This window comes from Hemiscyllium ocellatum, chromosome 48, assembly GCF_020745735.1.
Source record: "Hemiscyllium ocellatum isolate sHemOce1 chromosome 48, sHemOce1.pat.X.cur, whole genome shotgun sequence".
Lineage (NCBI taxonomy): Eukaryota > Metazoa > Chordata > Chondrichthyes > Orectolobiformes > Hemiscylliidae > Hemiscyllium > Hemiscyllium ocellatum.
Window position 1 is genome coordinate 11,416,206 of NC_083448.1, and position 21,632 is coordinate 11,437,837.

The 21,632-nt window shown below is 43.2% G+C and overlaps 1 protein-coding gene across 1 annotated transcript in view; it reads right to left on the reverse strand.

The window, feature by feature from the left end:
• nudcd3 (NudC domain containing 3) overlaps positions 1 to 21,632 on the reverse strand; it is a 47,171-nt gene that overhangs the window by 16,714 nt on the left and 8,825 nt on the right. Inside the window, exons 2-4 of the mRNA XM_060856433.1 lie at positions 20,235 to 20,548; positions 12,136 to 12,259; positions 9,157 to 9,300 (exon numbers count right to left, since the gene is read on the reverse strand). Coding sequence (XP_060712416.1) covers positions 9,157 to 9,300; positions 12,136 to 12,259; positions 20,235 to 20,548 — 582 coding nt within the window. The remainder of the gene's footprint in view (positions 1 to 9,156; positions 9,301 to 12,135; positions 12,260 to 20,234; positions 20,549 to 21,632) is intronic.

Below are 21,632 nucleotides of genomic sequence, written 5' to 3' on the forward strand. Positions count from 1 at the left end.
AAACCAAAATCTAACAAAAAAACTGCAATAATCTACAAAGTAACTTGTTGCCCTCACTGCTTCGCTATGTCCAGCCGAACATGCCAGCAATGCGTACTCAACAAAGACCTGCTTCCAAACTCTGGATTACCAAAATCCAACTTAGCTAAAAGTAAATAAAAACTTCCAGCGATGGAAATACTTAGCTAGTCTGGCTGTTTACTCCTGCAAAGACTTATCGCCAAGTCAAAATTATTTCTGTTTCTCTCTTTACAGATCCAGCGAGACCGATCAGGTATTGCTAGAATTCACAGTATTGGGGTGTATTTTACCTCTTTTTCCCTGGGAGGACTTCTCTTAGCCTTGAAAATACTTCCCTTAACATTCTTCATCAGAATTTTATTTTCAGAACTCCTGACCTCAAGTTACCAGACACCAAGCGAGGCTGTGCAAGCATACTCAGCTCACAGAGATATACAATTGCAGATGTCTGCATCAGACAGGCATTTAAACAATCAGAAATATATGCACATGTGGGCTGCAGAGGAGTTCTCATGGACTAGATGTGGTTAGAATTTGCTCAGGCCTGCATGTTACAATGAACACAGAGTGATGAGGTCAACAGAAAAGGGACACCCAATATCCCTAAGGTCAAACTAACATATCTGTAGGTCAGGGTGACAAAACTCCAGATCTGAACCAATGTAGTGATTCGATGACGTGCAACGCTGGAAAAAGCACAGCAGATCAGGCAGCATCTGGGCTCAAGACATTCAATGCTTCAGGCATGACCCTTCATCAGGACTAATGAAGGGTCATGCCCAAAACGGAGAGTCTCTTGCTCCTTTGTTTGCTGCCGGACCTGCTGTGTTTTTTCCAGCACTATATTTGATCAACTCTGACTCTCCTGCATCTGTAGTCCTTGCCATCTCCTGGGTGAGTTCTTCCCCAATCCAAAGGACCCAAATATTAAGCAACCAACCAACTTGGAGGCTGCGCTTATTCGGCCTTCCTGACTGGCTCCTTCATGGGACTGGTGCTGCTAGCTTGGTCAGGATTTCATACCTGTCCCAAATCGGTGTTGCCAAGGTGTTGCTAGGCTGTCTTTTTGAACCACTGCAGGACATTTCTTGAAGTGCTTCCTTAACTTAGAAGAAATTCTGTTCAAAACTCAAATTACAATTTTAATCAAAAAAGATGGGTTCAACTTATTTTAAAAACATGAACGCTGCTCTCCTGAGTTGCTGTCATGCAGCTAAGCAGGGTCACATGATAAGCTGCATAGGTCTGCAGAGGAGAGGCCTAACATGTTTCATTGGCAATTAGAGCGATCCTGTCAGTCAGACATGAACTGCAGATGAGCAAGCTTAATTTCTCTTCTATTTTTAGAGCATCTCTGCTTGTGCTATTTTGACACTGCCATCAAACACAGATTAAAATAAGTGCATGCCAAACAGAAATTTGAAGAATTTTCCAAGAGGTCAGCAGAAGAAATCTTGGTGGAGGCCTCAGTGGGGAATACTGCTGCTCACCTGGGAAAACTACAAGATGCAGCCCAATCCAAATGCACGTCGAAGAGCTGGGATAACTTTTTAAACAGATCTTTTCCTTTTCTACTTTGGAGGTAATGCTGGAGTGTTTTTAAATCACTAAATTCTTAATCCAGAGAGCCAAATCATATTCTGGGGACCCAGGTTTGAGACCCACCATAGCAAATGGTAGAATTTGAATTCCAGACTTTTAAAAAGTTAAATTAAGATTCTTATGATGACTACAAAACTACAATTGAATGCCAGCAAAAACAAAATCTGGTTCACAAATGTCCGTTCAGGAAGGAAACTGCTGGTCTTGCTTGGTCTGGCCTACACTTGACTCCAGACTCACAGCAACAAGCTTGACCACATTGTGGCAAGCAATTGTGGTAACAAATGCTGGCCAAACCAGTGATACCCACAAGCTACGAATAAAGGAAACAAAACTGTTCTCTGCTTACACATACCCACTCAGTTGTTGCTGTTTGCACTGCATTAGGCTTCACAGCCTCCACCCTTCCTCATCTGACTATCTCAACCACATTCTATCCTATTCTCCTCCCAAAACTGACTTGGTTTCCCCAGAGGCAAACACTGACACTCAAGGAACTTGCTCTTATCCCAGCACCCACATTATTCCTCGAACAATTAGTTATTCACTCTGTCGAACGGAGACACGGAGTAAGATTTAAACAGGGAACGGAATATTATGGAATGGGAGGAGAGCGAATGAAACATGCATTTGCCAGTCATGTCATTGTCTGAAAATGGCTTTCATAACTGCACACTTTTAAACAACCATTACTCGACAACTCGAGTAGGAACCCTCACTGACTTCCTCCTTCCTCAAGTCAGAAAGATTAAAAATACCTTAGCACTGCGTTGTTGAAAGCCGTCATTTGTCTCATTAATGCTTACCCAACGGGACAGCTGAGGAAATTTACTTCCACATTTTTTCAAGAAGTGAAGTACCTTGTGCCTGCTTCTTCACACCCTACCACACATCTGAAAAGCCAAATGACAAACAGGCCTATGCCAAAAGTCACAAATGCTTCTGAGGACTCAGAACAGCAGCAGGTGGGGAGGGTTAGGTAACTGGCAGTGATCCCCCAACTTCACCTCCTTCGTAAAGAGAAGCACGAAACACAATACTCTGGACTTAAGACAACCATTGCCACTTGTTGGAGGAAAATCATCTGGTTCCCTAATCCCCCTTTAGGGAAGGTATCTACTATTTGAATCCAGTCTAGTCTATGGGTGACTCCCAATAGACAGCAATGTGGTTGACTCTTAACTGTCCAAAGAGCAATAAATGCTGGTCCCCCACATCGTGTGCATCAATATCATTGATAAAGGAGCCCTCAGTGCTGAGGTGGATATATTTTCCTCAGATAAAGATATCAAAGGGGATGGGGGCAGTGGATGAGCTGGAGATACATGGGCTTGAAGGGCTAAATCGGCAAGTCTCAATGCTTTGAATTTAAATGAAGAGACTGATGAGGTTCATTGGTGAGACGAGAGTGACTTTGATTCTAAAAATGGAAGGTTAGATTAGATTCCCTACAGTTTGGAAACAGGCCCTTCAGCCCAACAAGTCCACACCGACCCTCCCTGAAGAGTAACCCACCCAGACCCATTCCACCACGCGATATTTATCCCTGATTAATGCACTGAACACTACGGGCAATTTAGCATGGCCAATTCACCCATTTTTGGACTGTGGGAGGAAACCAGAGCACCCAGAGGAAACTCACGCAGACACAGGGAGAATGTGCAAACTCCACATGGATGGTCACCTGAGGGTGGGAATCGAACCCAGGTCCTTGGTGCTGTGAGGCAGCAGGGCTAACCACTGAGCCACCATGCCACCCGTTTTTGTCTTTTTTAAAATTTTTATTTTAACAGAGTAAAGCTCCATCAACCATTCCCAGGGCAGGAACAGCACCGAGTTAGATAAAGAGTAAAGCTCCCTTTACATTTTCCCCATCAAACTCTCCCAGGGCAGGGGCAATATGGTGCCAGATACTAAACAAAACTTCCTCTATATCACCAGAAAATGACAGCCTTCCACCTGCTACTGCCTTGCCCTGTGTGGGTCACAGACTGAGCTCTGAAACATCTCCAGGACAAGCTCATCCTGTATCTGAGGCTCTGGCCCTGTATCTGTGTCTGTAACTCACTCTGTTTCTGAAATTGCATCTCATTCCCTCAACTTCAAAACAGTTCAATTACCTGTAAAACAGTTTAGGATACTCTTAAGGTATATTAAAAAAAGTGTTTTATACACGTCCATCCCTCTAAGTTTGCATTGTCCATAAATCACACAGAACATTAACATCCAGAGACCATAATCAATCCAGAAGTCCCATGAAGTGCCAGTCTTTGCTGCTGTGTTTGGTCATCACCCGTAAGGAAGCCTTCCTGTGACTGTTTCACTGAGACGGCATCAGGAGTCCTGTGGACCACTTTGATGCTCAGGCTGACTGTCCGACGTCTATGATATTCTTGTCCGGTGAATTAGTTGGCACCTGTTAACATGAATCTGAGGCCTTCTGGCCCCTCTTCAATTGCTGGCTCAAGTTGGTCTTGGTGAAATTTTGTCAACTGAAACAGTTGGTAATCATCACACTTTGACAAGAACTGAACAATTGGAGAGGTCAGATCCTCACTGGAAGGATTAAAACTAAACACTCTCTCCGCCCCAGCCGAAACCACGCAGATCAGGTTGTGGTTCCTCCTGAGACACTTGAGCAGAGAATGGAGGCTGACTCTCCTCTGTGGCACAGAGGGAAGGCAGCTCAATGTTCATTTTGGACCCCCTTCCCCCACCCCAGGAAGAGGCTCGGAGTTGGCCTGATTGAGAGCTGTGAGGACTCTGGGCAGGGTGGACAGTGAGAGAATAACTGGATTTTACGAGGGCTGCACTGGGAGAGTGAGGGAAGGCAGTGGAAACCTGTTCATTGCATTCCCTTCGCTATGTCAGCTCGCCAGTGCTGGGGATGGTGAGCGGATGATGGAGCCAGTCTCTGACCACTCCCTCAGCACTGACCCTCCGACAGTGCGGCACTCCCTCAGTAAAGTGGATGAAGACATGAACCACTGTTACCATCACATAGGACCTTGCCTCCCATAGCCATTTCACAAGAAATCACACTAGACCTGTAACATTAACTCGGTTTCTCTCTCCACAGATGCTGCCAGACCTGCTGAGTCTCTCCAGTGTTCCCTGAGGCTGTACTCAGTTACTCAGCTCCTGTGGCAGAAATGGATAGCAAAAAACCTTCAACAAATTTATCAGACTCCTGATGAAGGGCTTATGCCCGAAACATCGATTCTCCTGCTCCTCAGATGCTGCCTCACCTCCTGTGCTTTTCCAACATCACACTCTCAATGGCCAAGTTCAGGAGTAGTTCCTGGTCTTTATCTGGTAGCCAGGAGTAGTTGAGATAAGGATTTACCAAAGGTTTAACATTGTGATCAGGACAGTAATTAGATCACAAATCAGGAGTTTTAGATAACGTTCAGTCACATGGCCCCCATGTGCCTTTCCAGTATTTTGTGAAAAAAATTACACTGAAATGCACGTCAGTTCTGATCCTTTTGTCTGTCTCACAACTATCGGACCTGATCAAAACAAATTCACATAGTAACTTATCAAAGTGTCCAAAGCACAAACAACAGAGAGACATGTTGATAACTTTAACATAGATCCATCAATGACATCACCATCAATTAAATAATAAGCTAAAGCAAAGTTGAACAATCAATCAATCTTAAATCTAATGTGAAGCAATTCAGACTTTTCTTATTTAACTGTGTCAATTCAAAAAAGGATCTTACATGCAAGGACAAAAAGATAATGAGACCCGTGCAGACCAAGATCTCAACTAGCAAGGGACATACACGATACCTGTGGGCGGCACGGTGGCACAGTGGTTAGCACTGCTGCCTCACACCGCCACAGACCAGGATTCAATTCCCACCTCATGCAACTGTCTGTGTGGAGTTTGCACATTCTCCCCGTATCTGCGTGGGTTTTCTCCGGGTGCTCCGGCTTCCTCCCACAGTCCGAAAACGTGAAGGTTAGTTGAATTTGCCAAGCTAAATTGCCCGTAGTGTTAGTGAAGGGGTAAATGTCGGGGAATGGGTTTGGGTGAGTTGCTCTTCGGAGGGTCGGTATGAACTTGTTGGGCCGAAGGGCCTGTTTCCACACGAAGTAATCTAATCAAAAAAAAAGTAATCCAATCTTCATTTCAAGTTCTCTTTAAACAAGTCTGCTGACACAGTCGCAAGTTTCTACTTGGGTCTCACTGTACTAAGTAAATAAACTCCAAGAAAATGGTAATACTGAAGCTGCCAAAAACATGTATGCCTTGAAAGACAAACTGCAAACGCAATCTTTTAATTGTGTTGATCAGCTCAATGCTTCAGTTTCAAAGCAAGGAAGCTGCATCACTGGATCAATATCGCTCAAACAAGGTGCAGTTTTACAAGTTCTGCAACTGAGCTTTTGTCAATACTTTTGCAAGACAAGAAAGGCTCAAAACATCAAGAAATTCTACAGGCACTGAATATTTACAAAATCAAGATGACAAATAAAGAGAATTACACAAAAAGAAACATGCCAAGGTGTTGATATCAACAAACACATCAAGTTAGACCCCATCTACCACCCCCTGAAAAAAAAAGGAACAGGAAGTGACTTCACCACAGGAAATAACATCACCAACCCAAAGATACCCAAACATATAAATAGAAACCAGGAATTTCCAGCATTGCTTTGCATGAGGTCCACTGAAGATGCTACCTAGTAAGGTAACGAAACGTCTGAAAATGAACCTTTCAGCTCAGCGAGCAAACCTACATCCAAAACCTCAATCTGAGCTACAAATCTTCTCAAAACTTCAAGTGATGTCCCCTCAAGCATCACCGTCTGAGAAAGAAGGCTCTCACTGTCAACCCTATCCTAACCTCAGATTATCATATAAGTCACCTCTTAACCTTCTTCTCTCTAATGAAAACAGTCTTAAGTCCTTCAGCCTTTCCTCCGATGACCTTCACTCCATGCCAGACAACATCCTAGTAATCTCCGCTAAACCCTTTCCAACACTTCCACAACATTCCGATAATGCAGTGACCAGAACTGGACACAATACACCAAGTTCGGCCGCACCAGGGCTTTTGTACAGCTGCAACGTGACCTCGTGGCTCCAAAACTCAATTCCAAGTTTGGATATTTGTCGAAGGTTCAATTGCAGCCAACTCTCAAGATTAATCATCAACAGCCCATCATGGTCACCCTCACCAAAATTTACCTTCAATATCTAACTTGAAATATCCTCAACTTGACCTGTTCCATAATTACAGCAGATGGACCTAAGGTAGCAGCATCGTGAAACACAGTCAGGAGGGAGTGGCCCTCAAGTCCTCAACACTGAAGCCAGGTCCTATGAATTCTCAGGACAAACACAAAAACAGATTGTTCATTACCAATTGATGCTGCCATAAAACTCTTCCATGTTGAATACCACTTGGGAGAAGCAGTAAAGTTGTTAAGGGCAAACATTGTCCTTTGGATGAGGTACATAATTGCTCATCACTAACAATGGCTCAGGAGCACCATTACTGACAAAGCTGGTGAAGTCCCAAGCTCAATTCTGCCGAGACAGTTTTGTGGTGATAAGAAAATCAACAAAACAGAAAATTCTATTATTTGACTCTTCTTAGAAATTCTGTCTGTCCGATGTGTAGAATTGCTCAGCAAGGCCAAAACTGAGATCTACTGCACCACAGCCTGGAGGCCACATTAGTAGATTAGTACTCAAGAGGCCCAAGTTAAAATCCAAAGGCACAGGCTTGAAAACTATCACGGTATATGATGAAATTTTTAGTTTAAAAAAGGATTATAATAAAAACCCATCTGCTTCACTAAAGATCCAAAAGAAAACGAAATCTACCATCCTTACCTGGCTGGTCCAACACATGACCCCAGACCCACAGCACTGTGGCTAACTTTTAACTGCCCTCTGGGGAATGAGGGACATGCAATAAAATGTTGGCCGAACCAATACTGCCCACATCCCGTTAATGAACTCAAATACAAGTCAGTCACACCCACATTCTGAGAATGAATTAAAATGTTCTGTCGTGTGCCATGAACATTGCGTTCACTGAATAGTATTGGAACTAACTTTCTGCTCAAAGCTGGGCATCCTTGATGTACAGCAGGGCATGAGCAGCAGAATTGCATTCAAATACTATCTTAAGGAGATCCAGCACAAACCTCATTCAACAACTACCAGCAAACTGAGGGACAAACCCACTTCATCAATCCAGGAGTTCAAGAACTAACATCAAGAGCAGTACCAGGGTGACATGCAAACATAAAGCTACAAGACAGGAACACATGCATTCTATAAATTAGAAGCAGCATACCAAAGTTAAGTAATCCCACAATCAACCAAGCAATTCAAAACTTTGCACTACCAGCAAATCCAGCTGTTTGTGGTGGGCAACAAAACTAGCAGGAAGAGGGTCCAAAACACTACATCCTCAGCAATGGAAAACATCAACAAATCAGTACAAGACACAAGGCAACACTGGTCACAAGCATTGAGAGTCACAAATGTTACTTCATGAATGAACCATTAAGCCATCTCAGAAGGTCTCCAACTTGGAAGGTGCCAGTCTTCAGTCAAAAATATTCACTCCAGGGGTTGGAACATAAAGTGGCTCACATTATTGGAGACAGCCAAGGTTATAGGTGCCAAAAACACCTTCAGGGTGGCAGCGATGGCTTTGCAGTAGTAGAGAAGCAAATTAAAAGGGATAGACACTGTCAGAAGCCAGGGAGAGGGGTAACTACTGAATAGGTACAATCAGGAAATTGAGGCATTTGAAAATGTTGACAGTGATGGGAACAACCCATGCAGGAGCATGGGTGTGGGGGTTGGATAACAAACATCGAGGTAGGTGATCTTCTTTAACACTGTTTCACTCCATGTTGAGTCTTGAGGGTTCTAAAAGGTACCTGGGCAGAGGATGCAATGTTGTTCTGACAGCTTGCATTGAGCTTCACTGTAGAACTGCAGAAGCCTGAGACAGAAGTCTTGGCATGGGGACACAGTGATGTGATGAAGTGGCAAACAGTTGAAAGCTGGAGGTCATTTTTCCAGACAGAGTGATGATGTTTGAGGAACAACACCTCATCTTCCATCGGGGTATCAAACAGATCTTTTGTGTTTTCTTAAGTCCGACTGGTGCTCACTACTTGGGCTTTCAACTTCCAAGTACTCACTTGGGCAAGACACTGGAGGATGGCAGATGTGGAATGCTCCCCACTGACAGTCATGTCAAGAGAAAAGAAAAAGGGAGGTGCAAATTCCTGAATGTAAACCCACCGCTGCTGTTTCAGACTGGTGACAGGATTCATGGCACAGGCTCATTACTGCCCGTTTTGGAAACCTTGATTGCTACATTTCATGGTAGCTAGCTAAAACCATGAAGGAGAAATCAAATAGCTACACTGATGAGGTAAAAAGATGAGTGGGAGATCATTTGAATAAACGTTCACATCCGTATGAATCTCTTCAGCCAAACTGCCTATATTTATATCAAACATTGTATGAAATGTTGGTGGTCTTACCAAGATGCAGCGTCCTGGTTCTAAGCTCCACATTGAGTTTTCTGTATTGATCTTATGTGTCAGTTTTCCATCCACAATGACTCGCTCATTCTCTCCTTCCAGTACAGCCACACGCAGGCTGTTGCTCTGTATGTCAACACAAACCTTTGGGAAACATAAAGAACAAAAGAAAATGCAATTACAACCTTTCTCATTTTGTCACCAGCATCACTTGTCCACATCAGTTCTATTTCTAATTCCATTTTATGTGAGTCATGAAGATTTTGATGGTCTTGACATGCTTCACTGCAATTTCAAGTCTGTGTTCAGCTTTCAGAGCTTTGATAATCCTGAGATCCTGCTCGGTTTTCAACCGAGAACTGCCTTTCTATGCTGGATCCGAGGGGATGAAACTAAGGTAGCAAACAAAACTGAAGTAATTCCTCCTACAAGTGGAATGGAAAAAGTCAAATTTTAAAAAATAAACAACAGTCTGCAGCACCAAGTAACAGAAAATGCCTAGGAATGCATGTAATTATGCATTATGACTTGGAACATATTGCCTGTTTGGTGAACTGAAACAGATTCAATCAGAACCTTCAAACAGAAGTAGATAAACATGTGATAAAGAAAGGAACTGCAGGGATATGGAGAAAAGTGTACAGGTAGGGAGCTGAACGGAGATATTTTGTCAAAAAACCAGAATAGACAATGCACCAAATACGTCTTTTGCTGCTTTACAATGCATCTAGCGATCAGCCTACCGACTGTCCTGCATCAGGAACTAGCATAAAGCTCAACATGCGGAAATATTTTGACAACAGCATTCTGTACATAAGTTTAGGCAGAACAGAACATAATTTCCTGCTGCCACTGTGTACTGCTGGTGGTGAAAATTTAGGTCCAGCATCGTCAATGTGTTGTTGATTACATGAACTACTTGATCCTGCATAGTGTTAAACTTCCTCAGTGCTGTTGCAGCTGCACTCACTCAGCCAAGCGGAGACATGATCCTTGATGCATGGGAGGTTTTGGGAACAAAGGGAAAATTACTGTCTACATAATTCCAAACCACTGACCTGCTGTTGTGCCTGCCCCAATTCAGTTTTTGGACAATGCTTAGAAAGGGCATTCAGCGATGGTAATGCCACTGAATGCATAACTATACAGGGTGTGAGTGACACTGCATCTCAAATTCTATCGACAGTCTGGTCTCCGTATGTAAAAATGAGAGAGTGGCATTTGGAGGCAATTCAAAGAGATTAATTGGACAGATTGCTGGCACAAAGGGTGGACTTTTCAAGAACAGCTAATTAGATGAGGCCTTTATCCATGAGAGTTTCGAAGAATGAGAGGGACTGTCTTTAAACATACAAGATTTTGAGGTGGCTTGACAGGGCAGATGTTATTATGTTTCTACTAATGGAGGAGCCTCAACTAGGGGACATAATGACAGAATAAGGGGTCAACGAATTCAAACTGAGATGCAAAAGGAACTTTCATTCCCAGAAGGCAGTGAATGCCTAGAATTCTCTCACTCAATGAGTTGTGCAGACTTGAACACAAGGAATTTGAATCAAAGATTGATTTTGTGAACCATCAAGCACTTCACAATGTATGACAGCATTCAGCAATAACAACTGGGCTCAACAAGGATGGGAGGCCTGGGGAGGGTCAGCCATGATCTTGATGAATAGCAGGGCAGGTGTGGGGGGCCGAATGACTGACTCTTAGCTCTCTTCCTTATGTTCTGTGATCTTACAAATTGCATCAGTGCACAGACTTGTCTTTTGCTCAAATACTGGCTAGGCGATTAATGTTCTCTGACATTGTTCCTTACATTATCTCAAGGCGGGGGGGGGGGGGGGGGGGGGGGGGGGGGGGGGCAGAGGAAGAGGATGTTTCAATGATGCCCTGCCAGTACTGTTGGAGCTTTTTCTCATGCAGTACGAGATAAAGGCTTCCTGGGGTGACCATGGGAATTTCTTTTTATTGGGAGACTTGTACAAGCAGGTAGAATTAAATTGATGAGCACTGTCTTACTTTCAGCTTAGAAGTATGAGAATTACATCTTTTTATGTTCAGATCAAAAATCCACATCTTGGAAAGCTTTTTTGGTTGTAGTTGGGAGAGGTCCTGATTGAAGCTCGAAGCATAAAACAGTTCATCTCAGAGAAAGGAGTCAGTCTAGCCCATTTAGGAAACAGGTTCACTCAGGGTAAGGATTTTAGTTTTCAAGCATCAGACCAGAACCCTGAAGAGGTGATTCAAAGCTGAGAATATCGAAGTTCTACGATGCAAATAATCAAAGAAGATGCTATCAATCTCTCAAGACTGGGAACTGACGTCAACAATTCAGTCAAATCTTCACATGATACAGAAGTGAATTCTCACTGATATTTTCGGACTATAATCTAATGGGATAAACCTCCTTAAACAGAAACAAAACAAAAATAATCAATCAATCAAGCCAGATTCAGTCTGGGATCTGACTTGTCCAGTTGTAACATCAGACAGGATTATACTGTCAAGTCTTATTTTTCAGCACCCAGTCTGCTTCAGTCTTACTTCTCCATCATCATTTACTTCCTGCACATCCTGAAGGAATGAGCTTGTCCTGAGTAGTTGCATTGGTTCTACTAGGATATGTCTACCCACCCAAAATACTATTCTGGTGTCAGACCAAAGCCTGACTAACACCTTTTTTCGCCTCTCAGAGCTGGACTCTGATTGCAATAGACAGATGCTTTCCAAAACACACAGTGCTCAGCAATAAAAGCTGTTAGCTGCACTGAACTGCTGCTGCAGCACAAGTCAAGGATCAAACCTGGAACTTCACCAGAACAGTTTTGTGGTGTTCTGGTTCAAATCATAACCAGTTTAGTCTTCAGCATGACACCCTTTCATTGTTTCAAGAGGGAACTGTGAACTCAAATCTGGAACACAAGGCTGTCCACTTATCTGAACAAATTGTGTGCCACGCATTACATGTGATCTTACCTGTCTTCCTTTCACAATTCCCTTGGACACTGGCACCTTCACTTCCAGGTCAGTGTAATCCTGGGACCAAGTGTAGTTGTCCCTCACAGCCCCATTGTAACTGTCAGAATTTTCTGCACATTTCCTGCAAATAAACCAAGAAAGAAGTCAGCATAAGCAATGTGCCATTCTTATAACTGTCAGACAATAAATTTGCAGGCTGTGACTTACCCACCTCTCAGTACCAAAGTCATCAAACATTCTCCACAGAACACAACTAGAACAACAACTAAGCCATGGGTACACAACCACATGAATACCAAGTGCAAAACATTGAGGTTTAAAGAAATGGCAATGTCCAAAATGGTATGAACCCTCGGATAATTTCATGACACAAATTCACGCCAATCAAATGTTACAACAGCATCACCCAAACATCTTCTATGGATTGCTTCAGCTGTACATAAATCAAACCCAGCTTGAAGAAGCTTCAGAATTGTCCAACTTACAGCAGTTCTCCATTTGTTTAATTTTAGATCTGTGACATAGGATATCCTTGAGGGATTTGAACAACCAAAGAGGTTCTATCTGGCATCTTAACCAATAACTCACCCAGTTTGGAGGTGGGATTGGTGGTGAAAAACTGGGCAATGGATAGCTTCATTTTCACACAATAAGCCAAGTCACTATGATATGATAAATCACTTCTCAATGCAAATGGGACAAGGTTCATGTTTGTTCATTTATGAAGCAACAAAAATCTTCATTTACATCTTCCTGGTCATAAAGTTTCATAGACACTCAGAAAACATAGCTGTAAATTTCAGGAAAAGGACCACCAACTGTGAGCATTTAGCAGAGTGGCTCCAACAAAAACATTTGTATCATCTTAAATGTATCTCAAGTTTCAATACTGCATGTTAATGTTTTGGCTTTTTATGTAGGTCAGGTATCCAAGGTACTAAGTTACCAAATGCACAATGTTTTTTCAACAGAGCAGAAATATTCTGCTAACATAGAGTCATAGAGTCCTACAGCATGGAGACAAGCCCTTTGGCCCAAACTGGTCCATGCTGAACAAAATGTCCGTCCATGCTAATCTCATTTCCCTGAACTTGGCCCATATCCTTCTAAACCTTTCCTATTTGTCCAAATGTCTTCCAAATCTTGTTAATGTACCCACCTTAACCACTTCTGCTGGCAGCTGATTCCACGTGCATGCTACCCTCTGTGTCAAAACACTTGCCCAGCAGGTTCCCTTTTATTCATTCCCCTCTAACATTAACCTGATGTTCTCCAGTCCTCCATTCCGCAATCTTGGGGAAAAAAAAAGTGCATTCACACTATCCATACCTCTCACGATCTTATAAACCTCTAAGATCCCCCCTCAGTCTCCTACACTCTGAAGAAAAATGCCCCAGCTTGTCCAACCTCTCCTGAGAGCTCAGACCATTGAGACCTGACAACATCCTTGTGAATTTCTTGTGAACCCTTCCCAGTTTAATGACATCCTTCCTGTTACAAGGTGACCAAAACTGAACACCATACTCCTAGTGCAGCCTCACCAACGTCACATATAACGACAAAATAACTTCCCAACTTCAATACTCAATGCCCTGACTGATAAAGGCCAGTGGGCCAAAAGCCTTCTTCACTGCCCTGTCTTCCTGTGACTCCATCTTCAGAGAACTGTGAACCTGAACACCAAGGTCCCCCTGTTCCATGACATTCCTTAAGGCCCTACCATTCACCATTAAACTCCTGCCTTGATTTGACTTTCCAAAATGCAAGACCTCACACTTAGCTATATTAACCCCCATTTGCCATTTCTCAGCCCACTTCCCCAGCTGATCAAGGTCCTGCTGCAATTCCTGATCACCTTCTTCACGGTCCACCTGTACCCTGGCACATGAAGCTGCCAGTCCTGTCCCTCCTTTAGCCATGTTTCTATAATCACTCTCTTACATTGAAATAGATGTAATTTAATCCAACAGGCATTCCTTGCTCTATGTCACTTTCCAGCCTGACCTGTCTCTTCACTGTTAGTTCTGATCATTGTATTAGCTTCCAGCCGCATACTTGTTTCACTGCGACTGGGGATTCCACCTCTCTGCCAATCTAGCTTCAATCCTTCCTTGAAGCACGAGCAAACCTGACCAAGATATTGGTCCCCCTCCAGTTCAAGTGCAACTCGTCCCTGTTGAACAGATCACTTCTGCCCCAGAAGAGATCCCAATGAGCTAAAAATCGGAATCCCTGTGCCCTGCACCAATTCTTTAGCAATCACCTGCCATGTCCTCCTGTTCTTACCCTCACTAGCACGTGGTACTGGAAGAAATCTGGAGATTACGACCAACAAAGTCCGTGTTTGTAACTTTTTTCCTAGCTCTGTGTAATCACGCCAGAGGACCTCATCTTTTCATTGAATCATCTCCACTTACCCACCTGCACACCATAACCCTTAATTTGCTCATCAAAAATCTATCCATTTTTGTCTTAAAAACACTCATTGAGGGAGCCTTAACTGCTTCAGGAGGCAGGGAATTCCACCAATTCACAACTCTTTAGATTGTACTCACAATATCTACTTAGAAAGCTCAAAATCCAGTATGCTTTACTAACCATGCTCTCAATATATCCTGTCACCTGCAAAAATCTATGCATATGCACATCTAACATCCATCTGCTCCTGTACACGATTTAAAACGATGGGATTGTCTCCTGTCCCTTCTAACAAAAAGCATCTTGTCAAGGGTGGCACAGTAGTTAGCACTGCTGCCTCACAGCGCCAGGGACCCAGGTTCAATTCCTGCCTCAGGCAACTGTCTGTGTGGAGTTTGCACGTTCTCCCAGTGTTCATGTGGGTTTCCTCCGGTTTCCTCAGTAAACTAGATTGGGCAGAGAGGTGGAATCCCCAATTGCAAGTGTGTGGCTGGAAGGTAATACAATGATCAGAACTAACAAAGTGAAGAGACAGGTCAGGCTGGAAAGTGACATAGAGCAAGGAATGCCTGTTGGATTAAATTGCATCTATTTCAATGTAAGAGAGCCATTGTAGGTCAGGAGAATTGGCAATGCTAAATTGCCCATAGTGTTAGGTGAAGGGGTAAATGTAGTGGAATAAGTTTGGGTGGGTTGCCCTTCGGCAGGTCGGTGTGGACTTGTTGAGCCGAAGGGCCTGTTTCCACACGTTAAGTCATCTAATCTAATCAAACACCACAGCAAAGTTTACTGGTGTCTGCTAGTCTATGCCCTATGGCAGACAATTAGTGCCGTCCTCACCATTTCAGATGCTTGCAGTGGGGGATCATTGCCAAATCTTGAAATTATACTTTGTATTCCAATATCCATGTCATTTATAGCAAGAGAAACAGTAGCCATGGCACTTCATGCAAGAATGTGTATAGGGTTATAAGCAGGCAGGGAAAGAGTTAAGATTCTGAGTTTTGTGAAACATGAGGTTCAGCTGAACATGACTCAGATCAGATAAGATCTTGCAGTTAACAATGGGGTGCTAGAGACAAGGGGAATGGGTTAACAAGGTGGAAAAGCACTCATTGTGTACAGCCATTTTACAATATTGGAAGCATTCAGTATGGAAGGTCAGTTTGACAAGGTGAAAAATATTCATTATGTGAAGCCAGTTAAGGTTAAGAAAATTCATTGTGTAACAGCAGATGGCTTAAATCTTTAACTGTTGATGTTTGCTGATTGTTATGGTCGCCCAATCAATACAGATGTTGTATTAACTGGATGCTCCTCCCTGTAAAATTACTATATAATTCTTTAAGAAACTGCTATTCCAGAAAGGACTGTGAACTCATGCCCCTATGCACATGCGCGATCATACTCTCTCCCTCCAGGGCCCAGAGTAAAGACAAAGGAGGTAAAACCATACCATGTCTCTGATTGTTTTGCTTCAACTGAGAGGGGGGAAAGCAGGATGATACATGAGCAATACTGTTTACCATACTCCATTGCACATATTCATTAAGTTTTCATTCTCATTCCTCCAGTCAGAAAGCCCATGATCACAGATTGTGTTTCCCAAGTGCTGTTAGCTTCTTTACCCATCTTCAAAAGACATGTGTGTGAATCACTGAGTTTGTTTCGTCACACATGAAATGATTCATTCTGATAGCAACAATGAGGAGAGGCAACACAATGTTATCGGGTAAAATTCACAGGGGCTCAATGAGCAGAGGCACCTACAAGTTCTAAGCACCTGTTCTACAGAAGGTGGCATCTTCAAGAAATGGTCAGACCGAAAATCATACAACAGAATGAGGCCATTCAGTCCTTCAAGTTAAGTTCACCATCTGATCATGACTCAGATGTTTCTCAAATTCATTCTCTGGCCTTCTCCCGAAACACTCAATACTCTTACTAATCAAGAACCTGCCCATTTATCTTCAATACACTCAATGACCTGGCCTCCATAGCCCTCTGCAGCAGCAAGTTTCACAGATTCACATCCCTCTGGTTGAAGATATTTCTCCTCATCTCAGTCCTAAAGGATCACCAATTCACTCTGAGGCTATACCCTTGGGTCCGAGTCTCTCCGATGAGTGGAAACATCTTCTCCACGCCAACTCTCAATCAAGGTCTCTCAGTGTTACTTAAGTTTCAAACAGTTCCTCCCTCATCCTTCTAGACTCTCCTGAGGACAGTCCCAGTCAACCGCTCATCGTATCTTCAGCCCTTCATCTCCAGTGTCGTTCGTCTCCATCTCCTCTGGCATCCCTCCAATGCCAGCACATTCTTCCTTAGATAGAAGGGCCCCAAAACTGTGCACAATATTCCAAACACAGTCTGACCACAGCCTCAGTAGTACCTTTCTGTGAGTGCATTCTTGTCCTCTGGAAATGAATGCAAACCTTGCAATTGCCTTCTTTACTGCCAACTGATCCTGCACGCTAACGTTAAGAGAATTCTGAACTTTCTGAAGCCTTTCCTTGTTTAGAAAATAATTCACATCTCTATTCTTACCCAAGTGCAAAATCTCACACTTCCCCCACATTCTATTCCATCTTGCATCTCTGTGCCCGCTCTCCTCGCCTATCCAAGCCAGTTTGCAACCTTGCAGCTTCTTCAACACTCCCTGCCCCTCCATCTATCTTTGTATCATCTGCAAATTTAGCTACAATATTCCTTCATGCAGATCGTTAGTGTACAACATGAACATTTGTGCTCCCAACCTGGACCCTTACAGAGTTCTACTTTCACCAAATGCCATCTTGGAAAGGCTCCTTTATCCCCATTCTCTGCCTTTGCCAGTCAGCCAGTGCTCTTTGCTAGTACTGTGCCCTGAACACTATGCACTCTTACCTTATTCAGCAGCCTTCTCTACGCAGTTTGTCAAAGGTCGGCTGGAAATCCAAATAAATGACATGCACTGGCTTTCTTCTGGCTCGTCTCACCTGCTCATTCGTGCCTCAAATTTGTCAGACATGACCTCCTCCTGACAAAGTCCTGCTGACACAGCCCTATTTTACCTGGCACTTCAAAGTACTCCACAATCTCATCCTTAGTATCAGACTTTAAAATCTTACCAATGACAGAAGTCGGGCAATCCCCGTTTTGCCTCTATCCCTTCTTAAAGCTGGGTATTACATTCATAATTTTGCAGTACATTGTGACCATCCCTGCCTCCGGTAATTCCTGAAAGTTCACCCCAACAGCTCTCCAATTCTTCAGTTGTCGCCTTCAGAACTCTGACCTGTAGTCCATGTGGTGTGTGTGACTTACCCACCTTCCGATCTTTCACATTCCACAGCACTTTCTCCCTAATGATGGCCACTACACTCACCTCTGCCTCCGACTCTGACTCTCTGGAAATTCTGCAATGCCGCTGCTTTCTTCCACAGTGAAAACTGATGCTGAGTACCTAATCAGTTCCTCCTTCATTTCTTTGTCCCCCATTAGTACTTTTCCAGCCTCATTTTCCAATGGTCCATTACACATTCCTACCTTTCTTTTGGATACTTAAAAAGAATGCTTGAGATCTGGTCTGATACCACGAGTTAGCTCACTCTCATCTTTCAGCTTCTGCCTCCAACAGCTTTCTTTGTTGTTCTTCACTGATTTTTCAAAGCTTGCCAATCCTCTGGCTTCCTGCTGATGTTCACCACATTGGAGCTTTCTTTCCTTTGCTTTTATGTTGTCCTTGACTTCCCGTGTGAGCCACGTTGCCTCATTTCCACACACCCCCACCCCCCACCCCACCTTCAGCATGTTGTTTTTTTCATTGGGAGAAATTTCTGCTGTGCCTCCTGAATTATCCCCAGAAATTCCTGCTCTTGCTATTACCACTGCGCCATCTTCCCTGTTTGGCTCACTTTCCAATTGCCCCTGTCCAATTCCTCCCTCATGTCTTTGTAGTTAAGGCAACTCAACTGATTCCAGCTTTTTCTAAACAAACTGTAGAGTGAGTTCTACAATATTGTGGTCACTGTACCCTCAGGGTTCCTTCACCTTAAGCTCCCCAGTCAAGCCTGCTTCGTTACACATCACCAAATCCAGAACTATCTGTTCCCTCGTGGGCTTGAACACAGGCTGTTCCAAAATCGAACCCCATAGACACACCACAAATTCCTTATCTTGAGATCCATCACCAACCTGACTTTCCCAGTCCACCTGCATATTGAAGTCCCCCATGTTTATTGTAATAATGCCTTTCTATCTGCCGATTTATTTTCTTCCTCACATCCTGATGACTCTTTGGAGGCCTGTACTCAACTCCCATCAGGGTCTTTTCTCCTTTGCCATTCCTCAACTCTACCCACACAGATTCGACAGCTTCCAATGCTATATCACGTCTTGCTGTTAATTTCATTTCATTCCTTACTGACAAGGCAACACTGGCACCTCAACCCATCTGTCTGGCCTTTCCAGAGGATGTGTATCCTTGGATATTTATTTACCAGTCCTGACTACCCTGCAGCTGTATCCATGTGGTACCTGCCAATTTCAAACTGCACTACAAGGTTATTTACCTTGTTTCATACACTACGTGCATTTAAGTAGAGAATCCTCAGTCCTGCGTGGAGTGCCCTCCTTCTCCAAGGTGTCTCCTCACCTATTGTACCTGGAATTAGATTTGTGACCCTTTCCATAAAATAAAGTACAGGAAAGTGAAGTCAAGATTTATCAATAGAGCCTGGAATTCAAAACATGGACATTACATAAAAATCTACACACCACTCTCAATAGTGTTGTGTCCAGTTCTGGGCAACAAACAGTTAGTAGGTAAAGGCAACACAGAAGATGCAGAAAGTAATTCACAAAAATTAGTCCAGGGATGAGGAAGACACATGAAATCCTTGGGATGGAGATGATGGGTTAGGTCTCTTTGGAGAAGTGAAAAGTAAAAAGGGTGAAGGTGCTCAAAACCACAGAGGGGTTGAGACAGAACCGAAAGAGAGAAACTGCTTTGATTTGCAGCAAGATTTTAGAGGATGCTGATTTAAGGTAATGGGCAAAAAGAGATTAGGCAACAGAAGCCAAATGTCAAAGGATCTGGAATGCACTGCCTGAGCACGTGGTGGAGGCAGATTCAATTAAAGCTTCAAATAAAACAAATCAGCCAATTATCCAGAGAAAAAAGAATTTCAGGGGAACAAGGCAAACCCAGACAGGTGGGGTTGCTTTGGCAGAGAGCCAGAACAGACATAATTAGCCAAAGAGCTGCTTTCTGGGCTGCTGTAACCACTTATACAATTCGGTGATTCTCTGCTCACTTTTTAAAATCTGACTATTTACTTGACATTGTTACTTCTCATTGTGCTTTCTAACATGTATCCACTTGTCTCATTTTAAAACTGTTCACCAACCATTCAAGCTGGGACAGAGTTAAAGCCAAGTCCAAACACTAGACAGGGAGCAGTCAGACAGTGAATCAAACCCCGTGACAAGTAATATCTGCAATGCAGTACAGAATCTGTCACATTTACTTCGCAGTCAGGTGACATTTCAGTGAAACAAGAAAAAAGCAAAGAGACTAACCCATTTCAGGTCTCCTGCAAAAGGCTATTGCAACTACCAATACCCTCAGAGCCACCTCAAAGATACGATACTAATTCTTATTTACATTTTATCTTCGAATAAATGTGCACACATACTTCAATGGGTCAGACTGCTCCTTTTTCACAACTGGGGCTGCAGCAGCGCCCTCGAGTGGTGGATCAATCACTTGCTGAAAATCTGCAGGCATCTTTGGATCATCTTTCTGCGCTGGCTTGCTATACTGTTCAGCAGACTCTCTTGCTTCAGCTGCTGGTTGTTCCCCTGCTGTTGACTCAACCTCCACCTCCTGGCCAGGAAGTGGGACGCATGGTTTGTCCTCTTCCATGTTCTTGCTCTTGAGTTTCTTCTCCAGCTCTTTCAACCGTCTCTCATTATCTTGAAGAGAATAATGTTCAAACTTTTTGAAAGCCTTGAAAACAAGATAATGCACTTGTGAAAATACTGACTGCATCTGTCCCGCTTGTAAACAAGATTATAACCACCAGACTGCGGGTTAAATAAATCTATTTAAGGACAGGGTGTGGAAATGAGTAAATGTAATTAAAAACAGATCAGTCACAGTCCCACTAAATGGCAAAGCAGGCGAGAAGAGATCAACATCTGACACCTGTTGCTATACTCAGGAACTAATATGCACCAAAGAGGTTTATCAAATCATGAGAGGTACAGATAAGTTGAATGACAAACGTCTTTTCCCTTGATAGGAGCGTTCAAAACTAGGGGATATAATTTTAAGGTGACAGAACAAAGACTGAGAAGGGAGCTGAGGGGCAACTTTCTCTCACAGAGAGAGGTTCGCACATGACTTGAAGTGACGGAGGAAGTGGTAGATGCAGGTACAGTTGCAACATTCAAAAGACATTTGGACAGGTCAATGAACAAGAAATGTTTAGAAGGAAATGGGCCAAATTCAAGCAAATGGACTAGTTTAGCTTGGGAAACTTGATCTGCATGGATGAGTTGGAGCGAAGGGTTTGTTTCCATGCTGTATGACTATACGACTCTCAACGCTTGAATAACTCTTGGTTGCAGCTTGGCTAAGGAAGTATTTAGCCAGAATACTGCCATTTCCTTTGTCGAAGGTATGACCAAGAGTGAGGCAATTCAAGTCTCTATTCAATTAAAACCTAATCCAGAGGGAAAGTAAGAATTTGAAATTCAGACCCTTCATTATATGCTACTGAACAACTCAGAATCAGCTGAACTTGGTTTTTGTGGAGCACCTTGATCAAAACATCAACAGAATCATACAGACATGACTAATACAAAATACTGAGGAAACATAAAATCTGTAGTAACATTAGAAAACTGTGGAAATACTCACACAGCGCTGACAACATCTCTGGAGAGGGAAACAGAGAGGGAAACACATTTCAAGTGGATGATATTTTACAAGAGTTGTGCTGGTCAGCATGTCTATCAATTCTTTTTAGATTTTCTTATTATAAGATAATGGGACAGATGACTGAAGGCGTGGTCAAAAAAGGACACTT